Source organism: Paroedura picta, chromosome 2 (genome assembly GCF_049243985.1).
Source record: "Paroedura picta isolate Pp20150507F chromosome 2, Ppicta_v3.0, whole genome shotgun sequence".
In the NCBI taxonomy this organism is placed as follows: domain Eukaryota; kingdom Metazoa; phylum Chordata; class Lepidosauria; order Squamata; family Gekkonidae; genus Paroedura; species Paroedura picta.
In genome coordinates this window covers 148,598,397-148,617,120 of record NC_135370.1, presented here as the reverse complement: position 1 = coordinate 148,617,120, position 18,724 = coordinate 148,598,397, and the positions used below count along the sequence as shown (strand labels likewise).

Sequence of the window (18,724 nt, the reverse complement as noted above, 5' to 3'; positions counted from 1 at the left end):
TTTAAATTGTAAGCTGCCTTGAGCGTCTCTGAAAAGGCCATGTAGAAGTATTCTAAGTGAATAATAAATATGGGCACAAGATTCTATTTTTATTCTGTGTTCTTTTCTCAGTTTTTTGATGTTGTAAAATACTGAGTTTGTACTTCATATGTATTATATTGTAAAATGTGCTGTACATAATAATCGGTTAAATACTATTATCCAGTTGCTATTAATGTTACTTTGTCTTAGGGATGCCAGTCTCCAGGCGGGATTTGGGAATCCCCTGGAATTACAGCTCCTCTCCATACTGCAGGGATCTGCCCCCCTGGAGAAAAATGGATGCTTTTGGAGGATGGACTCTATGACATTGCACCCCAATCACATATCTGTCCTCCCCAGGCTTCATCCCCAAATCACTAGGAGCTTCCCAACCTGGATCCAATAGCCCCCTTCCTCATCCCCTGCCCCTAACCGGGAGGACCTGGCAACCCCGCAATTTGTCTCTGATAAGAAACAGGAGCAGGTCTGGTAAATTCCTGGACCCAATTCCCAATTGGCTAGGAAATTCCCCACAAGCACTGGCTTGGAGGAGCTCAGTGAGACATTCTTGGGAAATCTCCTTGGGAAAAGTGCTTTTTCACACAGCACAGCATGATCCTTCATCATGTGGTTTTCTCGGTAATATTAGTCCCACAGGTGCCTGTAGCAGGATGCCCCCTCTAGACTCAGTAGATAGGTAGGGCTCAGGAACATGCTGAGAACTTTGCAGCTGAGAGAGAAGAAGAACTAAGGGGTTTTGATCTATTTTTTAACGGATGTTTTCTCCAGTACTAGTGGGGCGTTGTGCCCAGCTTTGTAGCACAGGTGTTTCAGAAAGCCAAAACTGAAGAGGGCCTGACAGATAAATCAGATAGGGATAATAAAGTAGCCCCTGCTCTGAGTAAGGGGACTGCAGCCATCTTTGCTTTCTTGTAGATGTAAATGAATGTTTGGACAGTGGGATTTGCAGCCCCAACGGTGAATGCCTGAATAGCCACGGATCGTATTTCTGCATTTGTGCGCTAGGCTTCTCAAACGCGGCTGGTGGAGTCAGTTGCCAAGGTAAGCTCTTAGAAGTCTGCATTTCTTCCTTTATTCTGTTAGACTCAAGGCTTTCTCATGCACATGCCAGCCCATCCTAAGGGGGCTGAGACCCCTGTGATTTGGAAGGGGCTGAATGCAGCCTTACCAGCCTTCACCACCAAGTTCTTGCAAGTGAGGACAGTGGTGAAAAGGCCTCATGTCTAAGACCTGGAAGCCCACACAAACATGTTCAGGAGCATGCATTGGTCCCAGGGTTTAATCCAAAATAACAGTGTAGTCCTAAAGAAAGTTACACCATTCTAACTTCAGAATTGCAGAAGGTGCAATTCTACTCGGAAATCCCAGTCTGTGTGAGGAGTGGGGGAGCGGGCTGATTCCAGTTCACCCGTGCACATGCTTTCTTGTATCAAGAGTCATCAGAATTAGTTTCTAATTAGGATTCTCTGTACAAGAAGGGATGGGAGAGGAGAGAGGTGCTGCATGTAAGAATCTAGCAATAAACTAGATTAACATACTTTCTGTCTTAGCTTGTCCTGGTGCCTGAAGGCCACTGTGGTCTCCAGTGCTTCCCCAGGGGCAATGCTGTTAGGAGGGCCTCCTCTCCCCCTGAGAATGTAAATTTGGGGAATCAAAAAATAGCAATCAGGCCCAATCTGCTCTTAAAGATGTTAATTCAGGCCCATTCCAGTTAGAGCAGGCCTAAATTAAGCCATTTGGACTGGTCCTGGGGAAGCTTAGCTATCAGAACCATCCCGTATGTGTCCTTGGATTTCTGCCCTCCTTTATCTGTCTTAAGGTGGGCCGTGGTGAAGGAAGTGGTTAAACTGACATGAGGTTTTTCTGTTGCATTCTGATTGCTTCTGCAGATGTAGATGAATGTGCAGACCATTCCCGCTGTTTACATGGCCAGTGCCTGAATACAGAAGGGTCCTACAGGTGCTTGTGTCAGACAGGCTTCAAGTATTCCGAGGAAACTGATGACTGCATAGGTAAGAGCTGACCTCTGAAGAATGGGGAAAGGTGTAGGATCTTTATGTCACATTGCAGGGAGACGACCTCTGCCTTCAGCGGCTGAGAAACTGTCCCTTTTATTCCATCAGCCAGTTGCCATCAGGGTTTATTATCAGCTCCATTCTGCTTGTGTTCCTTGGCTGCCTAGGTTTGGGGGAAACGTGGCTCGTCAGGGAGGCTCAGGTGGCACACCCTCTCCTTGAAATTGTGCCTTCCATTGCCAGGATTCCAGTCTGGGGTGTTTTGACCCTGTTTATTATTGTGCCTTTTCATTTGAAATCATTGCCTTGGTCGACAGATGTAGACGAATGTGAAGAATACAGGAATGCCGTGTGTGGCACGTGGCAATGCCAGAACACCTTGGGCTCATACCGCTGCATTATGGGATGTCCGCTGGGCTTCCATCGCACACCGTTTGGAGAATGCATTGGTAGGTTCCAAACAAACACATACAAGCAGTGAAACATTTAAAGCAGTTAAAAATTTGTGCAGGAGGGAGGGATCACTTAGGGAACACAAAAAAGGCTTCACCCACTCATGGAAGATGGCAACAGATGAATCTCCCTGGAGGGAAACTGCTCAAGTGTTGGTGCCATGACCAAGAAGGCCCTCCCTTGGTTGCCCTCTGCCTAATCTTTAAAAGGCAGTGGTACCCAAAGCAGAGCTTCCTAGGATGACCAAAGTGGATGGGTAGATTCATAAGAGTAGGCGGTCCTTCAGATACATAGGTACCAAACTATCACCTTGAATGATGGTACTAGTGTACACAGTGCAGGGAGAGGGCCTCTGCCTTCAGCACCATCCCTATGACCCACTCCAGTCAAAGCCCTGGCTGCAGAATTCAGTAGCAATTGGGGTATCTGAATACTTGTCAAGAACTGCCCCACATACAGCTTGCTGCAGTAATCTGATCTAGATGCAAGCAGGGCAAGCACCAGAGTGGCCAGAATTTTTCACTCTAGACAAGACTGCAGCTGGTTAATGGGCCAAAACTGGTAAAAGGCATTCCTGGCCCATGTCCACTCCAAAACTGCCTCCAAGTACTGGTTCAGGGTTTCTGCAGCCTCTCTGAGATCAACCAAAACAAAGTGCTAAATGGAGCTGAGTGTCATCTGCATATTTGAGACAGACAAGTCCAAATCTCCTGATATTCTCACCAAGCAGTTTCATGTAGATGCCAAAGAGCATAGGGGGCAAGATCAAATCCTGTGGAACCCCATAGTAGGCCAAGGCGCTGAGCAGTCCCCCCCCCCTTCTGAATCCTACCCTCCAGGTAGGGCTGGAGCCACCACATAACAGTGTCTCCCAAGCCAACCTGTAAAGGCAGTTCAGTATATACCATGATCAATGGTATCAACCAGCAGTGCACCAGCCACAGAGTTTGAGTACCACACAATAAATGTTTAACAAATTTTAAAAATATATTTAAAATTATTTAACTCCCACCCATTTAGGAAACCCTCCCAGGGCCATCAAGTGGGTACCTAAAGCAGCTTACGTCCTCCTTCTCCATTTTATAATCACAACAACTGCAAAAGGAAGGTTAGGCTGAGAGTGTGGGACATGGAAGACTGGAGATTCAAACCTGGGTCTCCCTGGTTTACTGTTCTGCTTTGGCCTGGTCTCATAGAGCAATCTTAAGCAGAAGTTTACTCTTCTGAGCTGATTCACTTAGAAGCGTGTAACTCTTCTTAGGATCGCACCGTTAGGAGTTTATGTCTTGATTCTGTTGCAAAGGGCAGTAGTGGCTCTCCTGTGACTTATCGTGCAAGGTAAGTGTGGGGGTTGGCTTTCTGAAAAATGGACTCCTCACTGACTCTTTTATTCCCTATAGATATCGATGAATGTGCTAATGAGACGCTATGTGGAAGCCATGCCTTTTGTGACAACACAGAGGGCTCGTTCCGGTGTTTGTGTGACCGTGGCTATGAAAACTTACCTTCAGGCCACGACTGCGTTGGTAAGGGTCACTCAGCAGTCCTGCTTCCTTGTTTGGGACACTGCCAACCTTCTAACATGTCCCAAAATTTCTTTGTGATGAGCATATGCTTCTATTACTATTATTATTATCAAGGATGTTTCTGATTTTGATCATTTTTTCCCATTAAAAAATCCTGTCCCTTCTATTACCTGTCAATAAAGGTATTTTAATGGGACCTGCAATGAATCACCAAAACCTGGTTGGGTTTCGGTGAGATGGCAGCACCAGTCATCATATATATAAGTATAAAACCAGGGATTGGGGAAGGGATTTCATGTAGAGAGAGGATAAGTGGTAGGGGGTCTTGAATCCTTATCCAGCTAGTGCCTTTCTTCCAGAGACCACCTTCCTCTTGCTGCTTTTTTCCACTGGCAGGAGTTATTTCAGTATACTTGGGGGCTTTCCGCACTCCTTCAAAATCGCACAATGGTTGCCAATTGAAATCACTACAGTTTTGTCCTTATGCACAACGTCGTTGACAATCTGCCACACACCTGAAACCGATCCGCAAAAAGTGCTTCCTTGTAGTGCTTTCAGGGAAATCCCCAAAAGTGGATTCACCCTCCGGAAAGCGCTATACTCCTGCAACCAATCTGCAACACTAGCGGGAAAGTTCTGTGCATTACCATTGTTGTGGTTTCTACAAAGTCCCTCCCCCTGGCTCTCTCCTCTGATCTTCCGGCAAAGCGATCGCCATTTTTTTTTCTCCAAGCAAGCGGAGATCAACGCACCGGCAAGCCTTCGTTTACCCAGTGAGGCTTCCCCGGCTGCAGTCCCTCCCCAGAGCTCTTTACAGTCACTAAGCACAAACAACAGAGAAGCCCGTTTGCTGATGTATTTTCCCTTTATTTTTTCAATTCAAAACCACAAGTCTGCTGCCACTACATCTCATTAGACTCTGAGAAATCTACATTCTCTGTGTTCCTCTGCTTTAGAGGTGAGTTTGGGGGAGCCCAGAGTTGGGGCCTTTTCTGTAGAGGTGCCTTCTGGGAAACACCTGCCTCATAGCAATTAGATGGTTTACCCAAACATCAAGCTGAGGAATGTTTGTTTTCTCTTTCATCTTGTAGCCGCAATGTAATTAGTTTTACTGTAACTTTTTAATACTAGTTGATAAAGACCATATATTTCTTTAAGACCATATATTCCTCTGGTTCTTTTGACATGTGACTATCTTAGTTTCTGATGGCTGTAATTTTGGTTTCCTTTAAAAAAATACACTGTATTTTCAGACACAACTGATAGAGTCTGGTGATGTTTACTGGAATTTTAAATAACAATATTCTGAAAAAAATGTGTCTCAGAATATGTCAAATGGAAGGCTGAGGTAGTTAGAGTGTTAGAAGCAGAGATGGCATTAAGATAAAGTATAATGTGTTGGATCCTGTGTATCTGTTCCACTAAGGTTAGTGCCTCCTTGGTGCAAAGAGCCTTCCTTGGTATAAAGAGCCTTCACCATGGAAGAAGCCCTTGTGTCGAAGGAAAGCTTTGGAGAAAATTGTCACCCTTGGCAGAACTGATCCATGAGAGTGAACGGAGAATGTAGGGGCCATTTCGCACGGCTTCAAAGTAGCAGAATGGTTGCTATTTGGAAACGCTACTAATTTGCCATAACCCACGACGTCGTAGACAATCTGCAACAATCCTGAAACCAATCAGCAAAAAGCGCTTCGTTGTGGCGCTTTCAGGGGAATCCAGAAAAGTGGATTCACCCTCCGGATAGCGATACACTCCTGCAACCAATCTGCAACAGTAGCGCTAAAGACCTGTGCGTTACCATTGTTGCTGGTTCTTCAAAGTCCCTCCCCCTGGCTCTCTCCTCCAAACTTCCGGCGAAGCGATCGCCATTTTTTTTTCTCCGAGCGAGCGGGGATAAACGCACCGGCGAGCCTCTTTCTGTTTAGAGGCTTCCCTGGCTTCAGTCCTTCACCTTTAGTCACTAAGCACAAACCACTGAAAAGCCCGTTTGCTGAAATAAAGTCCCTTTATTTTTTACAAATAAATTCAGCCGAAAATCGGGCCCGTGAGAGGGGGGGGGATTTTTTTTTTATCACTCGAGGCAGCGTGCAAACGATCATACAATCAAACGACAGCTCACATTAGGCAGCTGGATGGGTCTCTCCGTAGCAACGAATCTACCTAGATTCGTTGCTATGGGTCGTTTTTTTTTTTAAAAAACCTTTCTTAAAGGGAAAGGGGCTGTTTGGGAGCATGCTAACGGCTGCCCATTGGCTGCTTGACGGCCAGGGGCGGGACGAGCTTGGCAATAGCGCTTCCTTTCTAGCGATTTCTGCCGAGACCGGAAGCCTGTGGGAAACGCTAAAAAACGCAACTGATTCCACTACAAAGGCAGGTATGCATAACGACGAATTCCACTATTTTAAATGGCGATTTTTCATTCCGCAAACAATTTGCAACAAAGATCCCTGTGCGAAAAGGCCCTAGGATTTCATGTGCTGACAGACCTGCTTTTGTATCTTACAGATGTAAATGAATGTGAACTAATGGTTGCAGTGTGTGGAACAGCACTCTGTGAGAATGTAGAAGGAGCCTTCCTGTGTCTGTGTCCCAGTGACCACGAGGAGTATGACACAGAAGCTGGGATGTGTCGCCCCCGATCAGGCATGGGTGAGATTCCACTGGACAGAACAATGCACGGCAGCAACAAAAGAACTGTGTTGCATCAGAAACCTTCAGAACAGTTTCTCTAAAATAGTAAGGGCACAGCTTAAACTTAGAAAGCTGCACCAGCTCTCTCTCTGCTGGAAAGCAGAACCTTCTCAGGAGAGCGGGAGTGCTGACATCAGATATGGAGCAGATTTCAAGCCCTGCCAACTCACTCACATGGCATTTAACATGCCTGAGTGACTGTCCTCAGTAAACAAAAAGATACGTGGCTGAATCATCATGTAGTTCTATTTTCAACTGCGGAAGCATTTGTGTTTTTAAAAAAAGAGAAGTTATGACTCAGATCAGAAGTCGCACTGAATTTTTCTGATCTGCAGATGACACTGAGCATTGGGCTTATGAAAGCAGCCCAAATCAAAATGTTAACAACACAAATCTGTTAGAAGAGCCTGCAGATTTACAGTGGAAAGATCCCTTATCCTGTTCCTGAAATATGCTGGAAAGAGACTAAAAAATATTTTTAAAAAGAGACTAAAAATATCCTCAGAAAGCACTATAGATGAGATCTTCCTATGGCCCTGTTTTCCCAACTCATCCTGCTGTTGTCCTAATCTTCAACATTCATGAATTGGAGAAATGCATACATATCTATTTGTCATTCCATGTTTTAGAAATTAGACTGGTCTGTCCTCTTGTATGCTCCGTGAGCCTTTTTATTTTTCATGCCCTCCCCTCCCCCCCAGGGATCTCTCTCTGTCTTATTCACTATTTAGTTTTTATTTACCCATTAGTCTCTGACAATAAAGTTCACTTCAGGGATTAATTAACAATTGTTTAAAAGTTTCCTAGATTCCCAGGGACTAAACTTGCATCTCCATATGGCGGAGGAGGAGAGATCATTACTTGCTTCTTAATATTGACATAATTTTAGCTCTATCTTTTGGCAAAGAAGCACAGGAGGATAGCTATCAATTGTTCTTTGGAAGGAAATGTATTTGTTCAGATACAAAATACAGCACAGCTCATGCTGGGCAAATGTGATATCCTTTCAACAGAAACTCAACCATGAGTGTAAAACAAACAAGTAGCTGTGCATGTACAGTGCAAAAATGGGGAATGTGGTTTGAAGCCTTTAGGATGTCATGCTTTGCTAGACTGACTGCATTAATGAAACCTCTAGGCATTTCCCTACAAATCCAGAGTTTGGGCTGATTGCCCTGTGGAACGTTCTCAATGAATGTTTCCCCTTTTAACAGCAGTTGGCTGCTTTTAGAATCAAGCCCACACAAGTCTTGTTGCCATAGAAAAGAAATGGATGTCCTTTATTGTTAAAGAAATCCATACGATGACATGAAAGGAGAGAGAGGCATTCTGGCTATACATCTAGGCTAAAACTGAAACAGACTCAGAGAGCTCACGTTGGTCTTATGGAGGTCAGAGAGGACAAAGACAGGGAGAAAAAGAAATATAGCCAAGAGAAATGAAGTTCCTGAGATTAACATTCTGGTGAAGCGAAGAGACAGCAGCAGAACAGACAAGAAGGATGAATAGGAATCTGATGTGTCCAATTTACTAGCTCTAGCGTCCCCTCTGAAATACTGATGTGCTTGAGATCTTCACAATCCTTTACTTCCAACATCCACTACGTGCCACCTTATTTTCCCCAATCTAGGGGAACCTGGAAGGCCTGTTTCTTTGCTTCCTGGCCCCTCGGAGCGGAAAGAGTGCTACTATCACATCAGTGATGTCCCGCTATGTGACAGTGTCTTGGCCAACAACACCACCAAGGAGGAGTGCTGCTGCACTGAAGGAGCAGCCTGGGGAGACACCTGCGAGACTCACCCTTGCCCTGTAATGGGCTCAGGTACAGCACTTGCCCTATACTGTTTTCTTCTCAAAGGAAACACTTCTGCTTCTTCTGTCCCAGTGGAACAGTATGAAGGTAGTCAGGTCCAGCTTGGAAAATTATTGGAATTGAGGGGGGGGGGGTGCCTGTGGAGGGGAGAATTTGGGGAGAGGTTCCATTTAGAATCTATGGTATACCATACCACTCCCTCTGAAGCAGCCATTTTCTCCAGGATATGTTGTAATTTTGGAAGAAACCGAGGCCTCATTTTGGCCTCATCTTAGGGTAGGCAAGACTAAGTGGGATAATAATCATCTCCCTCTTTCTCTCTCTGTTCTGTTTCTTTCCTCTATTTTCTCTCCTTCATGTTTGCCAGTGGAATATATTGAGATTTGCCCTAGTGGGAAAGGCTATATTCCTGTGGAAGGAACACTGATCTTTGGACAGACATCTTATACAGGTAATCTTTTATCTGTCCCCCCAAGCTCCACCAAGCCTTTCAGTGGTGTTTCTTTGAGTTAATGTCCAAAGAGTTGTTCTCTAGCATTAATTGCCTAATCATGGAAATAGCAAGACCTGGTTTTCTCAACAGAAGTGGGTACTGTTGTAGATTAGATTAGATTTAGAAGAGTTCTTTGCCACTGTAAGACTCATTATGCATGGACCGGAATAACCAAACTGGCGGCAACAGGGCTTCAGGGAAAATCCCCAATTATGCTTGATGTCACCGCCATCCTGGGCGCCACTGAGCCCAGGCCCTTGGAAGACCCGTGTTAAGGAAACGTGGATTCTTCCACGTTCCTGGGTCTCCTGAGGGCACAGATGAGGGCTAGGTTGGGCTAGCCCTGTGCATAATTGGAGGATGCCTGGAGGGATGCCTCTTGCTCCTGCCAGCTCTTCCTGCCTCCATCTTGGTAGGAGAGCAGCATGTTGCCCCACACCATCATGCTGTGGGGCCCCATGCCACCGATCCCCCCTGCTGCCGCTGCCGCCACTTCGAAACACTCCTGGCACTTCTGGCCCCACATTGCGTACGCGGGGCTGTTGCAGCTGGCGTGCACCGGGGGAGCTCCTCCTTTGTGCATACATGGGGGGGGGTGGCTTTTTGCCTCACTGCAACAGCACGGCAGCAGCTATAATAGGTAGTGTTATTCTACAATGATATAATGCTCTTCAAGAACCTAAAGCTTTGCTAAGCACAGAAACCAACTAATCAGACAGGCAAAACTAGTGAGGCATTTAGAGGTTTACAGGAAATTGCTTCATGTTATTTGGAAGTATGGAGCTTAATTTTTTTAATTCAAAAAATCAAAATAAAAGGTCTATTTCAGAATCCCACTTAGGGTTTCTAGAAATCAGTCTGGGCCCGGTTATCATTCAATTCATGTGAACTTGCAGGTAGCTTACAGAATGGAACCTCAGTGTTAGTTTTATTTATTTATTTTTCAAATTTACATGCTGCACTTCCCCAAGGGCCCAGGGCAGCTTACAATAATCATAAAACTGTGATTAAAACACTTTAACATTCTGGCACTTTACAGAATGAGGAAGCCTTGCCTCCCCATTGCCAATGATTTTTAGAGATCTTAATTCAGCAGCTATTAAATATGTCCTCATCTTAATATGTCCTCATCATTAATTTCTTAGATTTTTAGCCTGCCACTCTCCAGAGATCATAAAAACACTATTCCAAAAACAAAACAATAGAACATGAGCTAAAAGATAATAAAACAAGATAAAAGAAGATTGGTAGCATAATCTCCCCGATCCCCACAGCCATACACACAAACACACACCAGGGGTGGGGTATGCTATATGTTGCCACTTAGCCTGAGGCGGAGCACTGTTGTTTCCAGCCCTAACGTTAACCAAAGACCTGGTGGAAGAGTTCTGTTTTATAGGCCCTGCAGAACTCAGGTAACTCTGTCAGGGCCCTCAGCTCTCCTGGGAGCTCATTCCACCATTATAAAGTATAACTGGTGAACAATATCAGTATGCTAGAGCAGGGTGAGCAGAAGGTGACTTGTGAATGAATATTCACTCTCTTCTGCTTAAGAGACTATATATTAATATGGATTTAAAGAACCAGAATAAATATAATTGGTTATCTGACTAACAAAGTACCATGTCATGAGAATGGTTGTTGACATCCTTTCTCTTTAATTTTTATGATGACAGGATTGTCAAAGAACAAAAGCCCCAACTTTCCTCTATCTTTCATTCTAGATTACGAGGTACTGGCTTTGAGGTATCCCCATAATTGGCATTTATTTTAGTATGCAAGTAAGGCTACATAGTGGTTGTTAAGAAAGTTTCATGAATTTTTGTCGGCAGAAATATCTGAGCTGTGAACTGCACAGTTTGTGTCTCTAACAGCTAATTATAATGTGCTTTCAGACCTCTGCAGATACCTGACGTTAAAGGTATTAAGAGACAGATAAAATATGCAGAAGATGTTCAGTTGTATATGAAGACCACAGTGCTATAGAGCTAGAAGATATAATAACTCTCTGCAAAACTTTGTTTTTAGAATCTTATCCTTTGAAGTAAACTTTTGTGACATTTGGCTTTCAAATAATACCTTCATCTATTTTTAGTGTTAATGTGATATAATGTCTTTATATTTATGGAATTATATTATCCACTATTTGCAGCACTCCAGAAAAGATCTATTCGGGACTTTATAATTTGTGCACTATAGTGTCTAGCTGGGGAAAAAAATTGCTACTCTCTTTTGGACCAAGACAAATAGCTTACCAGTAACAGCATTAATTGCAGTAACTGCCCAGCAGATCAGGTGTAAACATTTTAAAATAATTACAGCATCTTAGCATTGGGAGCACTTTTACAATGTAATTCTATGCAAAGTTCCTCCAGTCTCCATCTAATGACTCAGGGCAGCTAAACTGAGATGATCAACAGATATAGCTGGCGAGACTGTGAGATAATTTGGACGGTTAAAATAATCTTAGTACTGAGTAGATCAGGCTTTCTGAACCAAGGTTTTGTGTAACCTTGGGGTTTCTTGACAGCCCTGGAAGGGTTTCCCAAATGGGTGGGAGTTGATTAATTTTAAATATATTTTTAATGTGTTAAACATTATTGGATGATATGACAGTATATGGTCATGTTCACCTCCCCTCCCAAAATGGCCAATGACAGGTCTGTAGGTGGTGGGCAGGGAAGGGACCCCAGATGGGCATGTACACAGCTATGCTTCCCAACCATAATCTGCACAATCATGCTACTTCTGGGGTATCTCGAAGCCTAAATGTTTCAGGGGTTTTCAATGGTAAAAAGTTGAGAAAGGCTGGATTAGATAGTTATAACTCTATATAATGAGAATTATGGGTGGCACTTTGGATCTGAAGAGCCCCTCGTAAGCTGCCACGAGTCTTCAGAAAGTGGTGGGATATAAATTCAATAAATAATAATAATTGTACTTTGTATAAAAGTTAAGTTTGTTTATTTGGTTTATACTGTGTCCTTTTCCCCAATGAGAACCCAAAGCAGTTTATATCATTCTCTCTTGCATTTTGTCCTTGCAGTAGCCCTGTGAGGTAGGTTAGGCCCTGTGAACTTCAATGGCAGAGTGGGACTTTGAACCTGGTTCCCCCAGATCCTAGTCTGACACTAACCATTACACTGTACTGTACTGGCTCTCTTATTTAACCAAATAAATGAAGTGGACTGAATGTTACCAGGCTTCCCAGCAATATCATGATGCAGGAGATTATTAGATATATTTTCATGTGTTGTTCAGTTGGACCCAAAACATTAACAAGCCATGCCACCACCGTGCATGAAAATAATGCACACCATAGAGTGCATCTCAAAATCTCCTGCAACACCAAGGAATCCTCCAGTAGACAAAATGTGGCTGCATGAGTCCTGAAAGGGACTAAGCGGAAAGCATTTATAACACCAGTGCTTGCTCAGCTGCATTGACTCCAGATTGGAGACTGAATCAGGTTCAAGGTGCAGGTATTAACCTTTAAAGCCCTAAATGGGGACCAGAGTACAATCTTCAGATCAACATCTGCTCAGGGTCTCCATCCTGAAAGAGGTGAAATTGACCAGGGCCAGGGTTTTTTCAGTCCTGGCCCCAGCCCGTTAGAACAAGCTCCTAGGAGAAATCAGGGCCCTGCAGGATCTTAATCAGTTCAACAGGGCATGTAAGATTGAGCTGTTCCAATGGTATTATGATTGAGGCCCACAATAACATCCACCAAGGTAGCTGACCCTGCCGCTGAGAGGAGGAGGAAATCACAGATCGGCTCCCTGTTAAAGGATCCCTGTCTAGGAATTTTAGCTCGAATTGCTGTATACAACTGTAAATTGTTTAAATGTTTTAGAAAAATTAAACCTATATGTTGATTTTTCTGTTGTTGTCCACACTGAGTGATTCGAAAGGGCTAGTTAGAAATAAAAAATTATATTATTATATATTATTATTAAATCAATGTGGGAAAGAATCCCAGGGACTACCAACTAGCATCCTAGGGGTAAACAGAACAGGATCCCTGTCATATTAGGATATTTTGTTTTTGCATCTGATTGTATATATTTTTTTATTTTAGAAATGTATACTTAGTTTATGACAGTCTAAGCATTTTACATCCAGATGGTAGCTGTGTTGGTCTGAAGCAGCAGTACAAGGTCTGGTTTCTCTTCAGATCGTATAAATCTTTTGCCTTTTGAAAGTCTGAGTTTAGTGGCACTTTTAAGACCAACAAAATTTTACTCACAATATGAAGAAATGTGCTTGCACATGAAAGCTTATACCATGAATAAAACTTTGTTGTTCTTAAAAGGTAGCGCTGGACTCAAACCATATTAAGCATTTTGTAGTCATTAAAGAGCCTCTTGTGGCGCAGAGTGGTAAGGCAGCAGACATGCAATCTGAAAGCTCTGCCCATGAGGCTGGGAGTTCAATCCCAGCAGCCGGCTCAAGGTTGACTCAGCCTTCCATCCTTCCGAGGTCGGTAAAATGAGTACCCAGCTTGCTGGGGGGTAAACGGTAATGACTGGGGAAGGCACTGGCAAACCACCCCGTATTGAGTCTGCCATGAAAACGCTAGAGGGCGTCACCCCAAGGGTCAGACATGACTCGGTGCTTGCACAGGGGATACCTTTACCTTTACCTTTTTAGTCATTAAAAGAAAAACAGCAAAAGTAAAATAAAGTTAACAATAAAATAGCAGTTTGGTTTTTTTAAAAAAAGAACATCCCAAGAAAGTGGTAAAACCACCCATAAAACCAACATAAAATCTGCATGAAGTAGCACCCATAAAATCAACATAAAATCTGCATGAAGTAGCATACATTTGGACACAGGCAAATTAGGAACAAGAGAATACTCAACCAAAAGCAAACAAAAACCTGGAACTCTCTCTGCAGATGCTGATGAGTGTGAAATGTTTGGCCTTGAAGTCTGTCGAAATGGACACTGTGTGAACACCGTGCCAGGATATACGTGCTTTTGCCACACTGGTTATTTCTTTGACTCCAGCAAGCTTGAATGCATTGGTGAGAAGGCTGTTCCTTGCTTTTTGATGCACATGTAGGGCCATCATCCCAGGGAATGGTACTTCAATTAGAGAAAAGATTTGAGGGGAGGGAGAAGTGCTGCTTGTAACCCCATGCATGCCTAGTTTGGGGGCAGGGCAGGGGACATTGCTTGAGGGAGGATAAAGGTCAGCCTCTGCATTTGATGGTGTAAGCTTTGTGTTGAACTCCTGTGGTTGCAGATCTAGATGAGTGTGAGAATGAAGATACCTGCGCAAATGGAAAATGCCTCAACACAGCTGGCTCCTATCACTGCTTCTGTAGCCTTCCCCTGGTGCTGGATGCCACCCGCAACCGCTGTATCAATGTGTCCAACAATGCAGGTGAGGCCTGTTCTGTCTAGTGTATGATGTGAACTGCTCTGCCAGAAGAACCCTGGCATTTTATGTAGTTTGAGGGATCGTTCCAGCCCATACACACACAGAGAAAGGAACTGTTCTATACTGGACTGCGCCAGTGATTCATCCATACCTGTGCTGATTATTCTCTCAAGCAAAAGGTCTTTATCATCATCTCAGGCTTTCCTAGCCACAATACCTAACAACTTCTAACTTGAAATACTAAGGATCTGAACCACCATCCACCCAAAACAAAGCAGTGGAGCTGATGGACCAGTCATGAACCAGTCATGGACCAGCATTGCGCATTGTGCAGTACTGAACTTGAGCTTTGGCTTCAGTACAGGTTGTCACATTGTTATGTATGTCAGCATTCTATGCCACGGAACCTTGTGCAAATATGGGGTGTAAACTGAACAATTGCAACCTATCACCATTTGTATATTGACTCTTTAAATCTTGGGGTTTTCAACCTGGGGGTCGGGACCCCTTTGGGGGTCAAATGACCCTTTCACATGGGTTGCGGCAGGGCCAGCAGCTTGGCCGGGAGGGGGGGCACCATCCACCCAACAGCCTTGCGGGGTAGATCGAGATAGAGCATCCATCTGTCTGGAGCAGTGGAAAAGAGCAAGATTGGCATGGTGGGACATGAGGCAGAACTGAACTAGGAAACCCTGGGGAAAAAAACAATTTATATACAATCATGAACAATGGATCTTCACACCATTGGCCAGTTTCGGTTTAATTTCTGTGAAAGAACTCTTGCATAATTTTATGGTTGGGGGTCACCACAACATAAGGACCTGTATTAAAGGGTTGCGGCATTATGAAGGTTGAGAACCACTGCTCTAAATAGACCAATAAACTGCTCCTGCTTAGGACCAATCAGGTTCTTTGGCAGGCATTCTAAAGTATATATAAATTTGCGTCCATGTTCTCTGCTTGGTGTTTGGAGTTAGTGTTGGATTGAATAGAGAGCTGATTGTTTTGGAAGAACTTTGTGGTCTGTGTTTACCGAACCTGTAGACACATCACACACTTCACTGTGCTTTCTTTTAATGTCTTCTTTATTCCCTTCACTAATAGATGATGCAGATGAACATGATATTCACTTGGACATCTGCTGGCAGCGGGTCTCCAACTACATTTGCAATCAGCCACTGCTGGGGCAGCAAACCACATACACAGAATGCTGCTGCCGTTACGGAGAAGCCTGGAGCCATGACTGTGCACTCTGCCCCCCCAGGTCCTCTGGTGAGAATGCATCAACTGCACGGGGTTAAGGGAAACAAGGTCAAGTCTGCAACTATTAGGCTAGGCCTCAGTTCACCAGTTGCATGGCAAGAGTGTTGAGTCTTGTGGTGATTTTCACTGGGTCAGTCTTAGCTGTTGCATCCTCAGTTCTCACTAGCTGGCCTCTCATTGCTCCATTGATAGGGTTGCCCGTTCCAGATTTGGAAATACCTGGAGATTTTGGTGGTGGAGCCTGAGGAGAGTGGGGTTTGGAGCAGGGAGGTACCTCAAGTGGCCATGGAGTTTTCCTTCCAAAGGAGCCATTTTCTCCTGGTAAACTGATCTCTGTTGCCTGGAAATGAGTTGTAATAGGAGGAGATCTCCACATGCCCACTTGGAAGTTGGCAACCCCATCCATTGAACATCATTTCCAAGAACCAACAATGTATTCCTTTCCCTGCCCATAATGGAGCATTACAATTAATATTGACCCAAACAGAGCACCTCTACTATTATAACTTATGATGGGCTTTTGACTTGCTTTCTTTTGACTTGCTTTAATTTTCATTAGGGGTCTTTGCATGTGTGTGAGTTTTCCTTGCAAACCCTCTTCCCAACACCTTAAGTGTCTTTTCAGGGATTTACAATTTTTTTATTGTTGTTGTTGGAGGGAGGGGTATCTAGTTTTGGGGAGAAATTAACTACATTGTGCATCTGTAGTCTGGAGATCAGTAGTAATTCTGGGACAATTCTATATTGAAGTTGGTAACCTTATCTCAAATGTGTATTTCCAGTTCAGTCCATCAATACTTAAAAGAGCTAAACATTTACTGAGCTCTTCTTCATCGGAGGCACACTAGGTCCTCACTCTCCCTGGCTTCAGAAGCCTGTTTTTCTACCATCTTTATACCTTTGGTCCCCAATAGTGTTAGGAGAAAAGTGAGCCTAGCAATATTCAACTCTGTGTCCCATAGCCATAGATGGACCTCTGTGTTTTCCCCATTAGAGGTCTTTCACAAGACCCTCCGGGGTCCTTCAGTCATTAAAAAGTGAAAGATTCGTCCTTGGAAACAATCCCTTGAATCCCTTCTGTGCATCATTTTCATTCTATATTGCATTTTCTAGTGATGCAATCTTATCAGTGTCTTTCCCCTGCCTGTATTTCTAGAGGACTTTGCTCAGCTATGCAACGTTGCCAGAGGTGAAGCTGAACTCCAGGAGAGGCCTGGTTATGAATATGGGCCAAGTCAGGAAGACCAGCAATATGGGCTCTACAGCCCAGATGCAGAACCCTATTACAACCATTTGGGTCTTGAGTACGGCACCTCTGATGTCAGCCACTCCAACCGAGAACTGAGCAGTGAAGTAGGAGAGAGCACATCTCTACAAGCACCACCGCTTCTCCCTGTGCAAACACAGCCTCGTTATGTGCCTGGTCATATTGGTAAGTAACGGCGAGAAGAAGAAAGTGCATCTATTTCGGCTTGTGGCCAAGATTGTGCTAATGACTGCTTCCTCAGTTCATTAATCTAGATTCCAGGCTATAGGCATTTTCCTCACCTCCATCTCAGAGGACCAATTTACATATTACAAAGGCCTTGTGAATGGGGATGCAAGGACTTTAAATTAGATGTAGAAATGGGAATTTTTACATCCCAAACACACAAGTGCCCTTTTCTCCAGAAGCAGTGGACGCCTTTCCTTCTAGAGCAACTACTGGGTCCTATGAAATCGCATTACTTATGGGACTGTATTGTATATCTTGCAACAAGATGCTCGCTTCCATTTTGCTGGTGAAGTCCGGCTGTATTCAGTGCTCAGCGGATCTTTTTACTTGTGGCAGATTACGCTTGAAGAGAACAAGACCAGATGATGCAATACATATTTTATTGTTCTCAGCTGGATGATTCTTACAGTTTATAGTAATCCTAGCCATCACTCATGTTATCAGAATAATCACAGAGTTATTACCAGCTACTCTCTATAGACTTGGTCAGCCAGACTAAGAATCTATGGACTGTTGTGTTAATGTAGGCTTGTCACCTCCTGGCTCTGACACAGCTTCACCTATTCCAAATCTAAGCTCTCCTATTTGTTTTTCCTAAAGCTGTGATAGGCCAATTTCCCAGTGGTCTGATTCTTGCCTAATTTAGGTCAAACTACTTTGTTTACTTCTTAAGCCATGCTTACTTTTCTGTATTTTCCCCTTATCATCTGTCCATATACTCCTTGACACCATGTTACTTTAAAGACACTGATGACACCAGGAATACTTTTTGGTACACATTTAACATAAAAGAATGTAGCTCAACACATTCTTAATCAAGTATTTAGAAATAAACAAGTGTTGTGTTCTGAGACAACGCATACGCCATGGATTAAAATAGTCATGTTTTTAGTCATGTTTATTCTACTTTCTTATATCATTATGGTCTTTATGCATACTCTTGCTGCTTGATATTTTCTCTTGTTGCTACTATTAGTCTGTCTTCCCAATGGATCAAATACTGTATGCTTCTTGTTTTCCTTTTCCATCCTGTGTGTGTCCTTTCTTTAATCCTAAGAAATAATGCTTTATTTACAGTAAAAAAGGGAGGTTGTAACAAAAAAGGCAGGAGAAAAACACAAAATGATTAATGCTTGTCCTTAAATTTGCTATATTTGCCTCTGAAAAGATTGTCTACTGAGAATATAGGTCATTATTCTGGAAGGGAAAATGCATCAGGAATAGCCCCCCTGAATACAGTTCCTTACAAACTGTATTTATCTACTGTATTTCTACCCTGCTCCTACTCCTAGAAACTTAGTAGTGGAAAGTGCCAAGTCACAGCTGACTTATTAAGCTCCTGTAGGATTTTCAGAGGTGATTTGCCACTGCCTGACTCCACATGATGACCCTAATATTCCTTGGACCTTCCTCATCCAAGTATTAGCCAGGGCTGACCTTGCTTAACCTCTGAGGTCTGACAATATCAGGTTAGCCTGCATTATCTAGATCAAGGCCAAGGCGTGTAAGGCAAGATAAAACTGTGATTCTTCTTCCTTCTTGTTATC

The 18,724-nt window shown here is 43.6% G+C and overlaps 1 protein-coding gene across 2 annotated transcripts in view; it reads left to right on the top strand.

The window, feature by feature from the left end:
• LTBP2 (latent transforming growth factor beta binding protein 2) overlaps window positions 1-18,724 on the top strand; it is a 160,674-nt gene that overhangs the window by 137,266 nt on the left and 4,684 nt on the right. For both annotated transcript variants that reach the window (XM_077323234.1, XM_077323233.1), the window contains 11 exons: window positions 958-1,083; window positions 1,932-2,054; window positions 2,375-2,506; window positions 3,911-4,036; window positions 6,542-6,685; window positions 8,358-8,549; window positions 8,908-8,991; window positions 13,932-14,060; window positions 14,282-14,422; window positions 15,524-15,691; window positions 16,839-17,114. In XM_077323234.1, the coding sequence (XP_077179349.1) occupies window positions 958-1,083; window positions 1,932-2,054; window positions 2,375-2,506; window positions 3,911-4,036; window positions 6,542-6,685; window positions 8,358-8,549; window positions 8,908-8,991; window positions 13,932-14,060; window positions 14,282-14,422; window positions 15,524-15,691; window positions 16,839-17,114 (1,641 nt within the window). The remainder of the gene's footprint in view (window positions 1-957; window positions 1,084-1,931; window positions 2,055-2,374; window positions 2,507-3,910; window positions 4,037-6,541; window positions 6,686-8,357; window positions 8,550-8,907; window positions 8,992-13,931; window positions 14,061-14,281; window positions 14,423-15,523; window positions 15,692-16,838; window positions 17,115-18,724) is intronic.